At 39.4% G+C, this 22,260-nt stretch overlaps 1 protein-coding gene across 1 annotated transcript in view; it reads left to right on the forward strand.

The window, feature by feature from the left end:
- Positions 1 to 7,236: 7,236 nt before the first annotated feature.
- The window catches only part of OVCH2 (ovochymase 2), a 30,697-nt gene continuing 15,673 nt past the window's right edge, over positions 7,237 to 22,260 (forward strand). Inside the window, exons 1-12 of the mRNA XM_061149707.1 lie at positions 7,237 to 7,324; positions 10,205 to 10,314; positions 11,969 to 12,060; positions 13,542 to 13,714; positions 14,071 to 14,166; positions 14,405 to 14,556; positions 15,809 to 16,006; positions 17,140 to 17,155; positions 18,861 to 18,951; positions 19,898 to 20,022; positions 20,787 to 20,927; positions 21,302 to 21,432. Coding sequence (XP_061005690.1) covers positions 7,237 to 7,324; positions 10,205 to 10,314; positions 11,969 to 12,060; positions 13,542 to 13,714; positions 14,071 to 14,166; positions 14,405 to 14,556; positions 15,809 to 16,006; positions 17,140 to 17,155; positions 18,861 to 18,951; positions 19,898 to 20,022; positions 20,787 to 20,927; positions 21,302 to 21,432 — 1,413 coding nt within the window. The remainder of the gene's footprint in view (positions 7,325 to 10,204; positions 10,315 to 11,968; positions 12,061 to 13,541; positions 13,715 to 14,070; positions 14,167 to 14,404; positions 14,557 to 15,808; positions 16,007 to 17,139; positions 17,156 to 18,860; positions 18,952 to 19,897; positions 20,023 to 20,786; positions 20,928 to 21,301; positions 21,433 to 22,260) is intronic.

Genomic DNA, 22,260 nt, shown 5'->3' on the forward strand with positions numbered 1-22,260 from the left:
AGAAGTTACAATATGCTCTTGGGTTGTCACTTTAATCCAATCTCTAGGTGAGAGTCATGGACTCTGTCTCTATAGATGTCTTGTTAATACCTGTTGGACAGGAGAAAGCACACTTGACCCTGAAGGTAAGTGAAAAAGGGAGATTGTGAGACAAATAGTAAGATAATTAAGGGCAAGCAGAGAATGCAATGAGAGCAATCAAAAACAATGAGGCTATTAATTCAAAACATCCAATCTAAAAAGGAAGAGATGATTTGGAAATAAAAGGTGTTAATGGAGAGAAACTGTAAAAAGGAAGATGTGCTTCCCTCTCTTCACACTGTGAGTTTTAAAATACAAATAAGAGGATTCCAGGGAGGAGAGAGGTTTAATATGTCCATGAATTTCAGGATAATTGGGGAAAGGAAGAGTGGGACAGGTGTTCCTAGAAGTAGTAGACATAGGGGATGTATAGCAGAGAAACAAACTTGGGCAAAAGTGAGGAAGTCAGAAGTATGAGAAGAAAAGGGGAAATGGCATATGGATTTGCCCGAGGCAAGGCTGCAAAGCAAAATTTCACACACTGGAAAGAAGAAGGTAGAGGAAAGGAAGTTGGACAGAGATTGTGTTTGCAAGTAGAAAAGACACAACTAGCTCCAAAATTCAAGATGAAGACTTTATGCATTATGCTTCTAACTCAGAGAGCTTTCTCCTAGGTACTAGTATTTATGAACACCAAACTTTGGTGGTGCAATAGAGGAAGAGGATCAAGAAATATGGAGGTTAGTGAGAAAGCCAGAGAAAGAGTAGTTTAGAATAATAAAAAAATAATTCTCCCAAGCATAAAATGAGAAAGGAGATTGTATTCTTTTTCCATAGAAATCTGGTTAAAGAGAGAAATTGTGCAAATGCATCTTTATTTTGTGCAAATTTGGAGACAAGTGATTAATGAAAGCCAAAAAAGAAATAAAAAGTAAGAAAGAAGAGAGAGAAAGAAAAGAAAGTGAGAGAGGGAGGAAGGAAGGAAAATAGAAAGGAGACCAGGTAAATCCTCCTGGTCTACCAGAGAAAAACAGAAAAGGTACCTAAGGAAACTTTCATGGACTTGGTTGACATAATAGTATGATTACAGTAAGAGGACCGGGAATCAAAAGACATGAATTGAAATCAAAACTTCAGCATTTACTAATTGTCTAACCTTGGGAAAGTCTAGGAAAGTCTATTTGAATTTTATGTTCCATATTTGTAAAATATGGATAAAACCAGATTGGAATTTTCTTGATTATCTAGTGGGATAATATGCTACAAGGATTATTTAGATTGTACTATGTTACATTACTTCACAATGATATTAGAAATATTAGTTGATCATCTTTAGAGGATGCCAGAAAATGACTCATTATTCTTCAAAATGACTGATAAAGAAAAAGAAACAAGTATTTGTCTTAACTTTCCTATATCCAATATTCTGTGAAGTACTTAGATAGTTGATGAAAGAAAAATCTTTACAAAATAGTTCTGGTTGAGAAACACAGAAGAAATAATAAAATTAGAACATCATCATTTTATAACCATTAATTAAACAGTGGATCTAGGCAATCATAATCAAGGGCTATTTAAAAATCATTAAATGAAAAAATATGAGGAACTTTATACTGAATGAGTCTGAACCCAGACTCATTTTAAAGTCATAGAAAGGACAACCAGACATTATGTGCCTCATGATATGATGCAATAGGAAGTATACAACCTTACTATAAAATTTCTTGCCGAAAAAATCTAACCTCAATCTGATTAAGACTCTATCTGGATGTGCCTATCAGTTCACGGGTCACACAGAGGTCATAGGAACACATTAGAGGACATAGTTATGTAATCAGTGAAACACATAATGTAGAAAATTCTAGAGGACTAAATAGCCAATTTCTTCAACAAAAATAATTGTATGAACAAGAGAAAAGGAAGTTATAGCTTTAAAAGACATGATATACAACTAAATGAAATGAGTAGAGCTTTTTTAAATTTTAATAACACAATTGTAAAAAAAATTGTAAGACAATTGGGGAAATTCAAACAACAAATTTTTAAAACAACATTTACTTATTTATTTATGGCTGCACTGGGTCTTCATTGCTGTGCACAGGCTTTCTCTAGTTGCAGCAAGCAGGGACTACGTTGTAGTATCTGGTCTTCTCATTGCATTGGCTTCTCTACTTTCAGAGCATGGGCTCTAGACTGTGGGCTCAGCAGTTGTTGCACACAGGCTTAGTTGCTCCACAACATGTGGGATCTTCCCAGACCAGGGATCAAACCCGTGTCCCTTGCATTGACAGTGGATTCTTAACCACTGGACCACAGGAAAGTCCCTCAAACACCAGATATTTGATATTAAAGAATTATCAGTTTGGGGGTTATTAATGATATTGGTTTCCCAGGGTCTCAGTGGTAAAGAATCTGCTCATCAATGCAGGAGATGCGGGTTTGATCCCTGGGCTGTAAAGATCTCCTGGAGGAAGAAATGGCAACTCACTCCAGTATTCTTGCCTGGAAATTTCCATGGACAGAGGAGCCTGGTGGACTACAGTCCATGATGTCACAAAGAGCTGGACACAACTGAGTAATGAAACCACCACCACCAGTGCTATTGTGATCATGTTTTTATGAGTCCTTATAAGGTGTATACTGAATTGTTTGTAGATGAAATAAAATAATTCCTGGGATTTGTTTCAAATTAAGATTGTAGATAGAAATGCTTAAGACACACCAAAATGCTACTAGTACTCATCAATGAATTTGGTAAAATTGCACAATACAAAATTAATATATAGAAATCTGTTGCAGTTCTATATGATAACTATGAACTATTAGAGAAATTAAGAATATAATCCCATTAACCACTGCATCAAGAAGAATAAAATAACTTGGAATAAATCTCTGTGGAATTTAAAGACCGATACTCCAAAAACAATAGTACACTGACAAAAAAACTGAAGACAATACAAACATATGGAAGATATACCTTGTTCATATGTTAGAAGAATTAATATTTTAAAATGATCATACTACCCAAAGCAATATATAGATTGAATTTAATCCCTATAAAAATGCCAGTGACATTTGAAAAGACCCTGATGCTGGAAAAGAGAGAAGGCAGGAGGAGAAGGGGACACAGAGGATGAGATGGTTGGATGGCATCACCGACTCAATGGACATGAGTTTGAGTAAACTCCAGGAGTTGGTAATGGACAGGGAGGCCTGGTGAGCTGCAGTCCATGGGGTTGCAAAGGGTCGGACATGACTGAGCAACTGAACTGAACTGAACTGAACTTAGAACAAATAATTCTAAAATTTGTATGGAAACAAAAAGACCCCAAGCAGAGAAAACAATCTTGAGAAAGAAGAACTAAGGTAGAGATATAAATGCTCCTTGATTTCAAACTGTACACAGTCTACAGTCATCAAAATAGTATGATATTGGCACAAAAACAGGCACATAGATTGACAGAACAGTATAAACAGTTCAGAAACAAACCCACTCACTTATGGTCATTTAATCTACAACAAAGGAGGCAAGACAATACAATGAGGAAGAGATAGTCTCTTCAATAAATGATGCTGGAAAAACTGGATAGTTGCATACGAGAGAATTAAAACATTCTCTCACACTATATACAAAAGTAAACTCAGATGGACTAAAGAACTAAATGAAGACTGAAAACCATAAAGTTAATAGAAGAAAAGATAGGCAGAACACTCTTTGACATAAATTATAGCATTATTTTTTTTTTTTTGATCTATCTCCTAAGGCAAAGGAAACAAAAGTAAAATTAAACAAAGGGGACCTAAGTAAACTGAAAAGCTTTTGCACAGCAAAGGAAACCATCAACAAAATTAAAAGACAACCTACTGAATGGTGGAAAATATATGACTGATAGGGGTTAATATCCAAAATATGTAAGCAGCTGATACAGCTCAACATAAAAAAAAAAAAAAAAAAAACTAACTAAAAAATGAGCAGAAGACCTGGGTAAACATTTTTCCAAATGTATCCAGGTTACCTACAGGCACATGAAAAGATGTTCAACTTTGCTACTCATCAGATAAATGCAAATCAAGCCCTCACATCTGTCAGAATGGATATATTCAAAAAGACCACACTTAACAAGTTGTGGCAAGGATGTGGAGAAAGGAAGCCTTTGTACACTATTGGAGGGAATGTAAATTGGTGCAGCCAATTTACAGTGGAAACAGTTTGGAGGTTTCTTTAAAAACTAAAAATAGAACTACTCTATGATCCAGCAGTTCCACTCCTGGGTATATATGCGAAGAAAATGAAAATTCTAACTCACAAAGGTACATGAATCCCAGTGTTCACAGCAGCAGTATTTACAACAGCCAAAATATGGAAGCAATCTAAGTATTCATCAATAGGTGAATAGATAAGAAATGGTGTATATATATATACCATGAAATATTACTCAGCCATAAAAAAAGTAAATTTTGCCATTTGCAACAATATGAGTGGACTTAGAGGATATTATGCTTAGTGAAATAAGCCAGAGAAAGACAAACACTGTGTGTTATCACTTATATGTGGAATCTAAAAAATAAAACAAATGAAAATAACAAAATAGAAACAGACCCACAGATATGAAAAATAAACTAGTGGTTACTAGTGGGGAAAGGGAAAATAGAAGGGGCATGATAGGGAATTTAGGGGTACAGCTACTATGCATAAAATAAATAAACTAGAAGGATATACTGTGCAGCACAAGTAATATAACCCATATTGTATAGTAACTTTAAATGGAGTATAATCTATAAAAATTTTGAATCACATTGTTGTACATCTGAAACTAATATAGTGAGTCAACTATACTTCAATATATATATATAAGATTATAGAGTTGTAAAAGATATAAAATGGGCCAAATATAAGTTATTGTTGAAGAAGAGTGATAGGTACATGGAGGTTTATTACACTATTCTCTCTTCTTTTAAAGAGATTTCTTTTTCATTTATTTTTATTAGTTGGAGGCTAATTACTTTACAGTATTGTAGTGGTTTTTGCCGTACATTGACATGAATCAGCCGTGGATTTACATGTGTTCCCCATCCTGAACCCCCCTTCCACCTCCCTCCCCATCTCATCCCTCTGGGTCATCCCAGTGCACCAGCCCTGAGCACTTGTCTCATGCATCCAACCTGGACTGGCGATCTGTTTCACACTTGATAACATATGTGTTTCAATGCTGTTCTCTCAGATAATCCCACCCTCACCTTCTCCCATAGGGTCCAAAAGTCTGTTCTGTACATCTGTGTCTCTTTTTCTGTCTTGCATATAGGGTTATTGTTACCATCTTTCTAAATTCCATATATATGCGTTAGTATACTGTATTTGTGAATTTACCACCATAAAAAGTTAAAAGGATAAACAACCAAGTAGAATTATGAGCAAGGGATATAAAACTACAATAATTGGAAAAATAAATACTAATTACCACTAGTGACTTATGGTACTGGTTATATCTTTGCATGTAATGAGAAGGTTGATACATCAGCTCTACAATGTATTAGGTACCTAGACTTCTATCTTTCCACTCAGTGATCTTTACCTTGCTTTGGGGCCATAAAATGACTGCTCCAGCTTTGACCATTTTGTTCATTTTTCAGGAAGGAGGAAGGGGGAAAATCCCCAAAAGATTTATGTCAGCTGAGTCCATCTAAACTTTTTTAGAGTATCCCTTGAGCCCTAAATCAACAAAAAAAAAACCTCAGTAACAAGGCCTGTCCATATACAGAGGAAGCTGGAAAATGTCATTTGTTTTGTGTTTAAATTAGGCACTTTGAAGAACCCAACAAAATCAGGGTTCTGTTACCAAGAAAAAAGGGGTGAGTATACATTGGATATATAACCAGAAAATTTCACCCTATAATTTCAGATTAGTCATTACTATTGTTACTTTATGCTTGGTTATCTTTATATATATTTTACCACTTTTTTTCTTTATTCATCATGGCCTCTTACATCCCTCTCCTTCCTTCTGGACTTAGTTTCTTCTGATGTACTTTCTTCATTTATTAGCTCTCTTATCAATGATTGTTGATATTAAATCCTCTTAAGTGTTTTTTTTTCCCCCCAAAAAATCTTTATTTTATTCTTAATCTTAGTTGGGCATAAAACTCTAGGTTAATAGTAATTTTCCTTAGCTCTCTGAATATATTATTTTTTTTACTGTTTGTGGATAAAGCCTCAAATGATGTTCGAGTGTCCTTCTTTTCATAAGGAAGTCTTGACTCGTCCCTAAATTTACGGTTCTCACAAATTTTAGGTTTCAAAATGTCTTTTTTTGCATGTGTATTAGTTGTCTGTGTTATATTTTTATAGACTTATTTTGTAGACGGGTGTAAGTTGCCACATGAAGGAGACTTCTAGTTTGACATTGCTGTTTTGGGCAGGTAATTTGTAAGAGTTGATAGAAAAATTTTCATATTGCTATGTGGTCATATTGGGCATTGGCCAATCCACAGGTACCTCTTACACAGTGACTGCATCCCAAAAACTCAGCCAAGGAAAAGGAAGGCAGATATAATCAGAGCTGCCTCCCTGTGCCACATCATCTACCAGGTGTAGAAACCAAGGTAATTTAACTTTGCCTTCCACAAATACAAAAAATGGTGAAAGAATGCAGTTCACAAATACCTCAATGAATAGTATCCTAAATTGACTTCCTGAGGGTGCTACCAAATTATCTCTCCTCTAACACATGGCTATAATCGTCCATTTACATTTGGAAAACAAGAGAAAGACAGATGTTTCAGGTTGATAGGTTATTTGCAAGCATGTAGGAGAGTCTATCATTGCAAATGAGGACAACTTTTATATTCAATCCTCTTGCAGAACATGGTAACCTGTCCCAAGAAGCAAGTACTGTTTGCAAATGGAAGCCTTAAGTCACCAACCTCTTGGCTCACCAGATAAACTCTGGGGGAAGCAATGAGTGTAAAGGGATGTGGGTGTAAAGAGACATGAACTATTGCTTGATCAAGACTATGCTTCTGTGGTTGACTCCCCACATCTTTCAAAGATCTTTGCAAGAAACCACATTCAGAAACATTTGGACATGGTTGAATGCTTCGTGTCTTGGTTAATGAGTAACCTTCTTTTAACTTGGTATATTTCTGCTCTCACAAGGCTTTCTATTTTGGTTCTCTTCAGTCTTTCTAAAATTTCAAGGAAAAATTCTGAGTTTCAAAATGCATATAAGCAAGAAGAAGCTCATTTTACTATTTGGAATAATCTTTTTGGAACAGAGTGAATCTGCAACTCTCTCTCTCCCCAAAGGTAAGTTCTAGGAAGTCTATCACTATCTTTGAAGAAATAACCTTTGCTGGCAGTGGGTATCACAGTTTCACTCCATATTCCTTTGGGAAAACAGGAGAAGCAAATATATTCTGGAGATCTAATTAGATTTCATGTAATTAACTTGGACTTCTGTCCTGCAGTCATATTAAACTGAATAGAAAATTTATGGAATATAAAATACAACGTGGATAAGTTGCACTGATCTGGAAAAAACTGGAATTATTCATTTATTTGAACACATTCCACCATCCCAACTCCTTTAATGGAACAAATTAGAGAAGTCAGCATAAATTTGGAAGCATTTGTAATATTTTAAAAAATTATATTGCTTTTTACTGTAGTTTGATGTTCCCTGGTGGCTCAGTTGGTAAAGAATCCACCTGCAATGCAGGAGACCTGGGTTCAATCCCTGGGTTGGGAAGATCCCTTGGAGAAGTGAAAGGCTACCCACTCCAGTATTCTGGCCTGGAGAATTCCATGGACTGTATAGTCCATGGGGTAACAAAGAGTCGGGCACGACTGAGCAACTTCACTTACTGTAGTTTACTGTATACAGTATACTGCTATAAATAGTAGACATGAAGCCTGTTTACTGCAGTATATTTTGCATATAAATGATTTTTTTTTCTTCAAGTAACATGAGCTGAGAACAGTTCTTGGCAATCTTCTTCACAGTCAGATTTGTACCTCAAGAATCATATTTTCTATTTTTCCTTCAACGAGTTCAGGAAATACTAAATTTTGTGTATACAAAGGTATTTGTGATTCAGTTAACTGAAACAGCTAGAAAATAAGCTTCTGATTCAGTGTTATGCCTGCTCTGGATTCAGAATCAAAAGACAGTGTTATATCTGTGCTTTGTCATTAATTAACTGTGCATCTCTTTGATTCTTCATTTTCCCATCTGTAATGTGGGGATAATAGTGCTTGATTTATAGGCAGAGAATGGAAGTGAAATGAGAAGCTATTTGAAAAAGTTTTGTATATTTTAACATATGGATCTAAATAGCTATGCTTTTACAGATATTTTCTCAAGAAAAGTCATTTGTCCATCCTTCCAACTTTTCTAAGTGTCTACTGTATGCTAGGAATGTGCTAAACCTTGGAAATACAGAGATGAATAAAACGGATTTTTTTTCCCTCAAATAGTTCATAGCAAATGAGGGATCCAGGCAAAGAATTTTCTATCCCACTATTCCTTGGTGAAAACTATAAAAAGGGAGAGGAAAAGGTTTTACATGGGAGAGACACTTAACACAGTTTGAGGAAATCAAGGAAGATGTCTCAATTGAAGTGATCTCCAAGCTGAAGAATAGGGATTAGAGGATTCAGCTAGGTAAAGAAGTGGGGCAATTAGGAGGCAGGGCATTCTAGGCCTTCCTAGAGAACATGTAGAAAAGAATGACCTGCAGTAGGGACAGAAGATGGATCTTCCCTGATTACCAAGCAGGATGATAAGTACATGGAGGTTCATTTATACTGTACTCTCTACTTTTGTAGAGATTTTAAGTTTTCCATCACAAAAAGGTAAAAGCATAAACAACCAAGTAGAAATATGAGGAAAGGATACAAAACTTCAATACATGGAAAAATAAACACTAGTTACTAGTAAATAAATTTGAAAAATTTGATGTCACTGATAATTAGGCAAACTAAAATTAACAATGTGTTTTAAGCATCTTAATCCAGCCCATCTCTTAGCTGAGGAGTCCAAAATAAAGCCAAAAAAAAAAAATGCAGAACAAACATTGAGGGTAACTAAATAAATGCAGCTTTTTCAAGGATAAAATTTTTTTCCATAAAAAGGAAAGAGTTCTTTTTCTCATTACCTAGCAACCCTTCTATCCTAACACCATTCTGGTATGTGAATTAGGACACTGTCTCCTTTCTAGTCCACTATCATTAAACAATCTGTTACTTTCCACTCTTAGAATTAAATCTAATATTTGACTGTGCCAGGCACTACTGACCATGATCAGAGACTTCATCTCCTGGGTCAAACAGAGGAAACGATGCTAACACAAATACAGTCAAAGGTAGACTACAGGGGCTTCTCTAGTGGCTCAGTGGTAAAGAATCTGCCTGCCAATACAGGAGACATGGATTTGATCCCTGATCCAGGAAGATCCCACGTGCCATGGAGCAACTAAGCCCATGTGCCACAACTACTAAGCCTCTGCTCTAGGCTCTGGAAGACATAACCACTAAGCCCACCTGCCCCAACTGCTGAAGCCCGCATGCCCTGGAGCCCGTGCTCCACAAGAGAAGCCATTGCAATGAGAAGTCTGTGCACTGCAGCCAGAGATACTGTGCCCCTGCTTGTCACAACTGGAGAAAAGCCCACAGAGCAACAAAGACCCAGCACAGCCAAAGAAATATGTAAATAAATCAATAAAATTACTTTTTTTTTTTAAAGTTTAAGGCAAATTATAGTCTCACCCATTCAACCAATTAATTGAGCAATGTCTGGGCATCAGTCTGGTGGGTTTGAAAGAATAGCCACAATGGAATGTAATAAATGACACAGAAGCACAGAGCGCTCTGAGGAGCTTCTAAGGGGCCAGATGGTTTAGAATCAAAAGGGGACTGTATTCGTGCTAACCCAGTGGAGATCTACCTCTGAGGCCCTAAATCTTCATATCAGAAAAGTAGATCTTCACAATATGCAGGTTCTATGTGAAAAAGCTGAACAATTGCTTATACTGCAAATCACAGTAAATCCCACAATTAATTTAAAGCCATTTTGTATTATTTCTACATGATCTATGTCTTACAGTATTTCTTGCTCAGAAGAGTTTCCTGTATACCTCAGAACTAAGAGCTATCTAATCTCTAAATGTTTGTCTTTCCCCTCCCCAGTTCCTACTTGTGGGCAGAGTCCAGTGAAGCCACAACCTTTGAATTACCTGAACATTTTCAGTCGCATCGTTGGGGGAAGGCAAGTGGCAAAGGGTTCCTACCCTTGGCAGGTAGGTCTCAGGAAACCTTCTCTGGTGGGATTAGGAGCTGCCTCAAGATTGGATCTCTCGGAATCCCATGATACTCATCCGTATGCTCCATTCTGCTTAGTTCATCACCAGAGATCTCATGAGGGTGTACAAGGATCCAAGACCCTCCTGATGTTCATGAGTTGACTTCTAGAAAAGATGTGTTCAGAATAGTCACAAGCACTATTGGCTCACTCCAAAATTTAGAAATGCCATCCCAAACTTTCAGTCCCTAAGACAAAAATCCCACTTCAAATTTATAATTTAAAAAATAATTTTCTGATTCAATAAACATATTTAAAATATATCAATCTTGTTATAGTAAGGGTGATGAGTGAAGTCAACGGTGTCATATCCATGGGTCTACTTTATGTTTGGGATGTAAGGTTCATACCTATACCATAGGGCCCTTCAGGGAACAATCAAGAGTTTATAGTATATAGTTAGTCTCCTTAGTATACAGTTAATGTCCTAAGAATTCTGTGTCAATGTAATTTCCTGGTCCTTCTGTGCCTATAGAAACGAGTTTGTGCTTCTGCCCCTAGACTATGGTTTTCTCATTTATCGTCTTTGAAAGTCTCCTAATTTTCTTTACCCTGGGACCCATCTTGTCTCTTCATTTTGTAAGTAGAGTGATAGTTTCATATTTTCACTTCTCTTAAGTCAGTCAAATTAACTTTTAGATCAGTGGATATTTAGCAACGATTGGTTGATTGAATTTTTGTTCAGTGGGTTGATGGAATGACTGAATCATTGTTATTTGATTAACTGATGAATTAATTATTTGGTTGAAGAATTGGTTTATCAGTTTCTTACCTGGTCAATTAGTTGGCCAGTCAATTTAGAAGTTCACATTTAAATCATAGTCAGGGATGAGTCACTGACTTTTACTTACTTGTGCTTTATTCTATTCTTAGCCTTTTCTCTGTATTATTTTTTTTAATTGCTCATAGAAAAAATTTTATCAACAAGGAGACAATTCTAAAAAATTACTTTTTTCTAATTTCAACAATGGAAGTAAAAGTATTTATTGTACACTCTAAGTCATGTTGGAGTCAAGCCAAGTATCATGAGCAGGATAGACATGATAGAAAATATACTGTAGAGATAGATTTAAAAATAAGATTGAAGAAGTTGTAATGGTTAAATAGTTAAAGACTGTTAAGAAAGTAGTAAATCCAAACTATTTCTCTAGGATGCCTAGAGGAATTGGAACAGACTTTGGAAGACTCCCTTATTCCTCACCTTGTCTTTATCTAAAACTTTTTCATCTAGTCTATGCTATATCTTATGTTTCTTTCTCTCTCTCTCTCTTCATTCACAGATATCATTCATATTGTTAGAGTAACATACTGGCTGAGCATTATCATATAAATAAATACCCACAATTTTTGTAACCAACTTGCTAAAGCCTCAAGTTAACTACCTCTCTTGTGGACCAGGGGTGGGAATATTCTGAGTCCAGTTTTGCTCTTCTTTGTGAAATATAGTGTGATTGGTCTACCACTTCACAGTTCAGATTTCTGATATTTATGAGTAAGATATCTGGGTCTCTTTTTCAGAATATGTTCAGTCTCCAGGTTTGGGGGGATCCCAGGGCATTAACTTGCTCCCATTTAAGGTCTTTGCAACTCAGGTGTCTCTGAAACGAAGGCAGAAGCATGTCTGTGGTGGGACCATCATCTCCCCACAGTGGGTGATCACGGCTGCTCACTGCGTGGCAAACAGGTAAGGAAAGTCCAGCCAATTGATAAAGGTCAGATTACCTTTCTTCTTCCTGGGAATCAGCAGCAATAACTCTATTAAAATATGGGATGGTGCAATGTATGCTTTAGGGGAAGATATGCTGGTTGCATAATATAAATAGGGCTCAAAGACATTGTCAAGGGTGCTAAACTTGATAGAAAACATGCATTCCTTATAGGAGTGAATACTTTGATATTTAAAATGATTGGATTAATAAAGAATAATATCCAAGTGAGAAAAAAAAGCATCACAAAGATAGATTTGTGAAAGTTCTCCCCTTGTTTTCTTAAATTATGATGAAAAAATCATCCAGCTCATTATGCATCTTAATAAATGAATAAAAGAAAACAAAAGAAGGCTAATAAAACATGAAGAAGGCTTCTGTGTCTTCCTTCCTATTGATCCTGGCGCTCTGAACTTCAACAATTTCCATCTTTTATCCATTTTCTTGTGTGCTCCAAATGTTCTATTGTTGCCAATGTTCTTGATACACATAAAGCAGCAGTCAAGATCATGTCCCCCTATTTTCACACTTTCATTTCATGTCTGCAAACATCTTCTGGATATTTCCTTAAGGCTGTACACTAATAGCTACCAAAGACACAAAGATGACTCAGAGGTGAATCCTGCCCTCCGAGAGTTGATAGTTTAAAGAAGAGTCAACTGATAATTTCACTGCAGTGTGGCATGTGGTTAGGCTAGAGAGATGCTTTGCATTGGGTTTGGTAGCTAATATAGCCAAGAGCCAGGGAAGTATACCAAGAGAAAATGATGCCTTTTCCAATGTTGCATTAAATCATCTCTTCTGGATCCCCAGAGATCCCCTTCTAGATCCCAAAGGTCTTAATACACCTCAATGCATGCTATCAATTTCCTTTCAGATAACTTTGCAGCAGGTAGAAGTAGTATAGGTCTTCAGCCTTTCCCATGTCATGTTAGATCTCTAAAATACAAACACGAAGGAAGTAGGGGAAGATCCTCTCTTCCCATTGCTGTAATCAGTCCCAAAGCTCTGAGTATGCATACTCTCTGGGATATCAGAGTTATGATGCTATTATGTCTTTCATGGTATGCATTATGTATTAGATCTCTGACATTAAAGCAGCCTACTTGATGAGAATCACCAAATACTCCCAAAGGATATCAGTGATATTGAGACCAAGTCAACCATCCGGGGTAGCTTTAGATCTCTGAATTACAGTGTATACACAAATTGGACACTTAACAAATAACATTGCAAAGTATTCAGTTTATCTTATTATTGGTTCCACTTGAGGCCACTTTCACTAATCCCCCACTCACACTGGGAACCTCTACATTTGAAATCATTCTTACTTTCTCTGTTCAGTAGCTGCACATGTGCATTCTCCATCCATCTCATTTTGAAGAGGTCGGTTTGTCAACCATTACAACTCTACTAAGCTTCAATGAAATCCATCCCTTTTACTCTTTCCTCCTCATAGAAATACTGTATCAACTTTCAATGTTACTGCTGGTGAATATGACTTGAGATATGTGGAGCCAGGAGAGCAAACCCTCACCATTGAAACCATCATCATACACCCACACTTCTCTACCAAGAAACCAATGGATTATGATATTGCTCTTTTGAAGATGGCTGGAGCTTTCCATTTTGGTAAACATTTGAAGTTTACTGTGAATTGTCCACCCCATGTTCTCCAGAACTCCTGTTCCATAGCACAGTTCCTAAAGTATAAATTATGTGGCATGTGCCCAAGATCTCTGGATCATGGACTTTGAGACAGAAATTCGAGGTGGGGTTCCCCTACCTGAAACTCATCTTGCTTGTGACTTTAGAGATACAATTAAGTGGAGTCAGGAAAGGGTCTTTCTTTGTTTGACAAGAGACCCCTAGAGGTGCCAGAGACATCACAAGGCCTTTGGGGAGCCACCTAGATGCCCGTTGGTGAGTGGCTTGTGGTGTCTCTCCTCCATGAATGAAACGAGCCCTGCCTTGCTCTTTTTCTTCAGATCAGTTTGTGGGGCCCATGTGTCTTCCAGAACCAGGGGAACAATTTAAGCCTGGATTTATTTGTACAACTGCAGGCTGGGGCCGCTTGAATGAAAGTAAGAACTTCCATGCTCTGCTCTTAATCTGATATCAGAACTTTCTGGTAGGTAATCAGAAAACAGAATTTTTAACCTATTTGTAAAAGGCAGTGTGTAAACATTTTTAAAAATAGAGAATGCCATGTTGTACTTAAAAATTCAAATCTTTCCAAAAAACACAAGCCTGAATGGGGCATCTTCAATGCAGGGAGGAGAAAGTGCACTTTGCTGGGGTTCTCATGTCTGTGTTTTCTAGATGGCGTTGCTCCGCAAGTCTTGCAGGAAGTGAACCTGCCCATTTTGACCCAGGATGAGTGTTTTACAGCTCTATTGACCCTAGAGAAACCCATCAGTGGGCGGACCTTTCTCTGCACAGGCTTCCCAGATGGAGGACGAGATGCATGTCAGGTAGGTGGGAGTGGTCAGGCTGACAGGTCCCAGACAGAACTTCCCTCAACTTTGTCATCAGATGAGAGAGGCTGAAATAAGGCTCTAGGAAAGACTAGACTCTGGGAAGAAGGATCAGGAGTGAGAAGGGAGGTCAAGTCAAAATAAAGGGACAGTTTCCTTCACTGATCCCCTGAAATTATCACAGCATTTTTAATCAGTGACCTGGGTTTGATCCCTGGGTTGGGAAGATTCCCTGGAGAAGGGAAAGGCTACCCACTCCAGTATTCTGGCCTGGAGAATTCCAGGCAGTGTATAGTCCATGGGGTCCAAAGAGTTGGACACGACTGAGTGACTTTCACTTTTATACCTCAATACAAGATAAAAAGTTCAAAAAAAGAAAAAGCCCCTTGTTTAAAATATCAAAAGTATTCATAATTATTAGTGACATCATAATGATATTTCCAATGTGTATATGTTATCAAATACCTAGTTTCTAAACTTTTTGATGACTGTCAGTGATATCTCTTGGTTATTTACTACCAATAAATAACTGATTTGAAAAGACCAAAAAAATTAAAGGGACAGTTTAAACAACCTGTTTTTAGCAAGGACTGTGATTTCCAAGGAGGTCTTGTGCTCTTTCCAAAAGACCAAACATTGAAGATGATGCTGACAATGAACTCAGAGTTCTCCAGCCTGAAGGATAGGTGGCTCCTTCCTACTTAGAGATTTCCGGTTTGTGTATAATGTGAGCTTTCCTTTCTCTCCATCCCTCATGCTGACCAAGAACTAAAGTCAGTATGACTACTGGACAAGACTTCTCTGAGTCTGTAGGATGAGACAGGAGAAGGAAACAATCTGATGTCTGATGAAAGCCCCAGATGGGGAAGAAGGAGGTGGATTTGGTGGACTCCAGTGGTATTTCACGACTGAGAAACTTCATTTTCACTTTTCACTTTCATACATTGGAGAAGGAAATGGCAACCCACTCCAGTGTTCTTGCCTGGAGAATCCCAGGGACAGGGGAGCCTGGTGGGCTGCCGTCTATGGGGTCGCACAGAGTCGGACACGACTGACGTGACTTAGCAGCAGCAGCAGCAGTGGTATTTCAGGAATGAATGTGAATTGTACTTGCCTGTTCTCTCAGGTCCTTGAGTCCAAAGTATTAGAAGCGAAGAAATTCACTGATCAATTCATTGATCCTTGTCTAGCATCTTTGAGGGGCACAGACACTGACAATGATGGTAACAGAGATCTTTTCTCCCTACAGGGAGACTCAGGAGGTTCCCTCATGTGCCGGAATAAGAAAGGGACGTGGACTCTGGCTGGTGTGACTTCCTGGGGTTTGGGCTGTGGTCGAGGCTGGAAAAACAATCTGCAAAAAGATGATCAAGGATCCCCTGGGATCTTCACAGATCTTACTAAAGTGCTTTCTTGGATCCACAAACACATCCGAATTGGTAATCAAGCCAAAACATAAGGTCAAGAAGCTAGGGAAAAAGAGAACATCAGCAGAGTCTAGGCAAGTCAAGACCATTGAGCAGACAGACTCTGCTTTCATCTTAGTGTCTCACATAAGGATTGTGGTATTTACTGAGTCTAAAAATAGGACAAACTGTGATTTGCACAGCACAGAACTATTCAATGAAGCATGAATACATCCATCCTAGACTTTGTCAAATTTGCATTTAATTAAAACTGTCTCAGCTGGTGATATGTTTACACCACTTACTTCTCAATTACTGTGCTAGCAAGATTCAGCAAACTATAGCATGGGTCAGTGGTTATCAACCAGGGGGAATTTTGCCCCTTCAGGTGACAGGGACTGGAGACATTTTTTATTGTCACAACAGGAGAGAAAAGAACCACTGGCATGAAGCGGGTAGGGGGCCATGGATGCTGCTAAGCGTCCTACAATGCACAGGATAGCACCCCCATTCCCACCCAGCAAAGAAGGATTCAGCCCCAAATGTTAAAAATGCTGTGGCTGAGAAGGTCTGACATAGAGCCAGGTATTGTAAATCTGAAAAGGCCAAGATCTATATACATCCTTCTACTAGACTGACCAATGAGTTAATTGAAACTTCATTTTTTGCCTCCAAATCCAACTTAACAGGTGGTTTCCAACCTCAATAGGACTTCTGTTTCTTCCCAAAGGGGATGATTTAAACTAGTTCAGGGAAAACTTGTGATTGTGTTCAACTATATGGAACACTGGCAGGTATTTGAGTCCTCAGCTCAAGTTGTAGCTATCTCAGCAACTCTTTTATGGTTGTGGGTATGTTATTTCCATCTCCAGCCTCTCTTTTCATGAAAAATTAGAAGGGTAGCCCAGACGACCTCTTCTTGCTTTGTGTAATCTCCAAGCCAATGAACCCACTTAATAAACAGAGTGAATCATCTTCTTAAAACACAAAGGCCCCTTTGCTGCTTTGTCAATTTATCCCTTCTGTTCTTTCCACAGATTATATTTTCATTAGTTGCAAACTGACTTAAAAACCTCTGCACTTTTGGGCCAGGGAGATGCTAACTTCTTGAAATATTGTTCAAGATGCCACAAACCTTGAATCCCATGTTTCTTTCTCTTTCCCAGGGAGGCAGAGAAAGAGCTCCAGAGGTGGGTATTTTTCATCTCCTGCTCTTCTGGGAGCATGAATTAATCTCTACTATTTCTGAATATCGGTTCCCTTTATAATGAAAAGTCTTCCTCTGCAAGAATTCTCCATACTCACTATGTATAAAAACATCACTTGGAGCACTTGGTCATTCATCCCCAGCCAGTGAGGGCACACCCTCACCAGCAGGAGCCCCACATTCCCTCCCAGTTCACTTCTTGTCAATCCAGAGCTCCAGCTCAATTCAACAAACAGTTGTCAAATTCTCAGTTTGGATCTCAGACATGAGGGAGGAGGTGAAGTGGTGCAGATGTGGTCAGGTTTCTGAGCTCAGCTTGCTCATAAAGCACAGGGAACCCACCCCAGGGTTACATTGTAAGTCTGCAGTGAATTCATTCTGTGATTTTGGGCAAGCTCCTTTCTACCTCTGAACCTGAGTCTCCTTATCCAAAAAGGAAGCAGTTTGGTCCAGATGGTCTCAAAGGCATCTTTAGCTCAGCAGTTCTGTGAGTCTGTGGAACTAACTCCAAAGAGCAATGTGGGAAAAGAGTACCCTGAAAGCTCAGTGGAGAGAATGGCTGCTTCTAGCTGGGGGGTGGGGGGTGGGGTGGTGGGGAGAGACAAAAAGACAAGGGAGGCTTTGGAGCACAAACATCTTTTAACCTGAACCTTAGAGAACAAAGGATGAATAGAATTTTGCCAGGTGAGGATGGGATACAAGTAAAGAAAAATAGTTCAGCTCAAGGAATTATTCTTATCAGAAGAGGGATACTAAAAGATGAAGATAGGAAAATTTAGGATGTAATAGAGACCCAGTGAGTCAAAGCAGCTAAAGTATAGGCTATGTGAGCAGTTTTATGGGAAAGAAGATTAAACATGTAACTTGAGACCAAATTATGGAAACTTTGAACACCAGTCAAAAAAATTTAGACTTTATTGAGTAATAGGAGTTGACGAACTAGATAAATAGATTAGAGCTATACTGAAGTGCTGTAAGAACTGTATATAGGGAATAAACTGGAGGAGAAATAATGCATAGTGGAATTATGAAATTATGCATTAGTTCAAAAGATAAGAAAACAAGGCTTGATTTAGGGCAATGGCCAGAGAATGAAAAGGAGGGCATAGATATAGGATGAACTAGGACTGGATAGTCACTAAAGTTAAGGGTGGTGAGAAAAAATGAGTGGAGGATGACACCAAATCTCTGAGCATGAAAAGCTAAGAATAGAACACAAAAAGTATTCAAATCAGAAGTGGAAGCAGTTTTGCAGACACAAATAATTCCATTTGCAGCATGTTAAGTTTAAGGTGAAGAGACCTAGGAGATGGTTGAAAATCAGAAGTTCAGGTAGAGATAATAATTAAAACTGAGAGTGTGAATGAGGTCAGAAGGCTCATGTAGAGAGAAATGAAAACTAAGAACAGAACCTAGGAAATACCTGCATCTGTAGAGTGGATTTATGGAGTCAGAGAAAGAGGAGTAAAGGAGAAGAAATCATAGAATCTCAAAGTTAAGCAAGATCTACAAGGAACAAAAAAGAATAAAGCATCACAGAAACCAAGACAGGAAAAGATTTCATAGAGAAAGGAAGGGTGCATGAAGAAGAGTCGAGAGGTCCCAGGGTCTGCGTGCATCTTGGAGGGAGAGGGCTGCTGTGGCTAGCCATCACTGTTAGTCCTAATTCTCATGGCTTTCCCTCCCAGCCACATGCAGTGAGCAGGATGGCGTGGTCAGAGCATCAGAGGGGGAGCTGCACTTCCCAGAAAGCCCCTTCCTATATTATGAGAGCAAGCAGTGAGTAGCCCCTGCTGCCACCTCTGCCCCAACTCCCACCTCCAGTTTTTTCTTTTTTTTTTTAACTTGTTTTATATCATAATATCTCAGAGAAGGCAATGGCAACCCACTCCAGTACTGCTGCCTGGAAAATCCCAAGGACAGAGGAGCCTGGTGAGCTGCAGTCCATGGGGTCACTAAGAGTCGGACACAACTGAGAGATTTCACTTTCACTTTTCACTTTCCTGCACTGGAGAAGGAAATGGCAACCCACTCCAGTGTTCTTGCCTGGAGAATCCCAGGGAAGGGGGAGCCTGGTAGGCGGCCGTCTATGGGGTCGCACAGAGTCAGACATGACTGAAGCGACTTAGCAGCAGCAGCATATCGGAATACAGCCGATTACTAATGTCGTGATCATTTAAGGTGGACAGCAAACGGACTCAGCCATGTGTATACATGTCCATTCTCCCCCAAACTCCCTTCTCATCTAGGCTGCCACATAACATTGAACAGAGTTCCGTGTGCTTATATGGTAAGACCTTGTTCGTTATTCATTTTTAAACATAGCAGTGTGTACATGTCCATCCCAAATTCCCTAACTATCCCTCTCCTCCATTCTCCCCCCACCACCCAGCAACCATAAGTTTGTTCTCTAAGTCTGTGAATCTGTTTTGTAAATAAGTTCATTTGTATCATTTCTTTTTAGATTCCACATAGAAGGGATGTCATACAATATTCTTCTTCTCTGACTTCACTCAGTATGACAGTCTCTGGGTCCATCCATGTTGCTGCCAATGGCATTATTTCATTCTTTTCGATGGCTGAGTAATATTCCATCATAAATATGTACCATATCTTCTTTATCCATTCCTTTGTCCCACTTCCAGTTTGACTCTGCCCCACTCATTGGACAGTGACAGCCACTTTCTATCTGACAATAACACCCTCTCAATGTGTCTACCTGCAGACAGTGTGCCTGGACCCTGTTGGCACCAGAGGGAATGCACGTGCTCCTCAGTTTTTCCCACTTTGATGCAGAGTCTTGTGACCATAATTACCTGTCGATATATTCTTTAGAAGACACACTTATTGGTGAGTGGATTTTCACACTGTCAAATGGATATTAGTGCTAGGAAGACTTAACGGGGCCTGGTTATAATATGTCTAGCCCCAAGGCATTTATAAACAGCACACTTCCTGTCTCCACTGTTAAGACTTTGAATTGATGGTGGAAAGGAACGAAATCTGAGCCTGTGTGAGGACTGGAAGGCCCCAGTGCATTTCACTTACTGCCTTTGCATCCCATGGAACCAGGCTTCCTAGACTCATCTGCCAGACCTGGAGCCCATTGGGAGTAAAATGTAGACCTACAGTTGTGCCTTTCAGGGCCTCTCGGACAGAATCCTGCTCTCTTGAGCATGAAAATAACCTGTACCTGCCTCATCCGGCTCAGAAGGAAGACAGCAACAGATAACCACAAGTAGGAGACAAAAGTTACTTATGTAAGAAACAGAAATGGAGGTGCATTCCTGTGGTTCTAAACTGGAGATGATATGACCTGTCCCCACTTCCCCCAGGAGACCTTTAACAATGTCTCAGGAGCAAATTTTGGCTGTCACAACTAGAGAGAATGTTGCAAAACACTTTTGCAGCCAGGGATGCTGCAAAACATCCTACAATGTGCAGAATAGCCTGAACACACAGAACGTTCCAGTTCAGAACATCAGTAGTGCCAAGGTTGAGAAGCCCTGGTTCAGACAAGCCTGCACTATTATGAATGTTCAGGTCCCTGTAAGTCTTTTAACGGGTGCTGTTTTCTAGGCTCTGAGCAAAGACTCTTCTTTCTTATGTTGCAGCGAAATTCTGTGGAGAGAGACTGGCTTCATCAGTTCTTATCGGCTCCAACGCTATAAGGCTGAGCTTCATCTCTGATAACACAGATTATGCCGTTGGGTTCAATCTCACCTATAAATCTCTTAAACCAAACTACCTTCCTGGTAAAACTGTTTACTCTTATCATACACTGTGCTGACCTTTTGCAGAAGTTGAGGCCCCATAGGAATTAGATGAGGGGTAGGGAGACCACCCAAGGCCCCCTGAGCTCCACAGCAAAGAAGAGCCCAAGGTCAGCGAGACAGGGGATTCAGGGGCTCCTCATGCAGTCTTGCAAATGCATGCTTGTTGCCCACCCACATGAGCCAAGAGAGCTTGATGACTTCTCCAGAACCAGTGCACAGACCTCCCCCTTCTTGATGGCTCTGCCTGAAGAGTCAGTTCAGGCATCTCTCGTGGGGGACACAAGGGTGAGAACAAAGAGGTCCCCTCTGTCCATGGTGATGCCGCTGCTTGGACCTTCTCCTTTGTATTGCAGATTCTGGCTGTGACTCCTTAACGATCCTGTTTGAAGAAGGCCTCATACAGAGTCTTCACTATCCTGAAGACTACGGCGACATGGCCAGCTGCAATTGGGTCTTTCAAGCCCCCAAACATTACCTAGTTAAGGTACCCTTATTTGACTGTGAATCGCCACAGAATCGCTCACATGGACACCATGAGGGCAGAGGTTTTTACCTGATGCATTTGCTACTGTATCCCTTGTACCTAGAACCTAGCACCTGGCACACAAATCCCTTGATAAATACTTGATATCAGACCGGCGTATTCTGTCCTGCAACTACCCGCACTTGCCACTAGATGGCAACTGTGCGCTTTCAGTTCAGTTGTTCAGCCGTGTCCGCCTCTTTGCGACCCCAGAAACTGCAGCACAGCTGCTTCCCTGTCCATCACCAACTTGCGGAGCTGACTGAGACTCCGATCCAGACAGTCGGTGATGCTATCCAATCATCTCGTCCTCTGTCACCCCCTTCTCCTCCTGCCTTCAATCTTTCCCATCATCAGGGGCTTTTCAAATGAGTCAGTTCTTCTCATCAGGTGACCAGAGTATTGAAGTTTCAGCTTCAGCATCAGTCCTTCCAAGGAATATCCAGGGCTGATTTCCACTAGAATTGACTAGTTGGATCTCCTTGCAGTCCACGGGACCCTCAAGGGTCTTCTCCAGGACCACAGTTCAAAAACATCACTTCTTCGGCGCTCAACTTTCTTTATAGTCCAACTCTCACATCCATACATGACCACTGGAAAAACCATAGCTTTGACTAGATGGACCTTTGTTGGCAAAGTTATGTCTTCCCTTTTTAATATGCTATCTAGGTTGGTCATAGCTTTTCTTCCAAGGAGCAAGCGTCTTTCAATTTCATGGCTGTAGTGACCATCTGCAGTGATTTTGGAGCCCAGCAAAATAGTTTCTCACTGTTTCCATTGTTTCCCCAT

Source organism: Dama dama, chromosome 1, assembly GCF_033118175.1.
Source record: "Dama dama isolate Ldn47 chromosome 1, ASM3311817v1, whole genome shotgun sequence".
Classification (NCBI taxonomy): domain Eukaryota; kingdom Metazoa; phylum Chordata; class Mammalia; order Artiodactyla; family Cervidae; genus Dama; species Dama dama.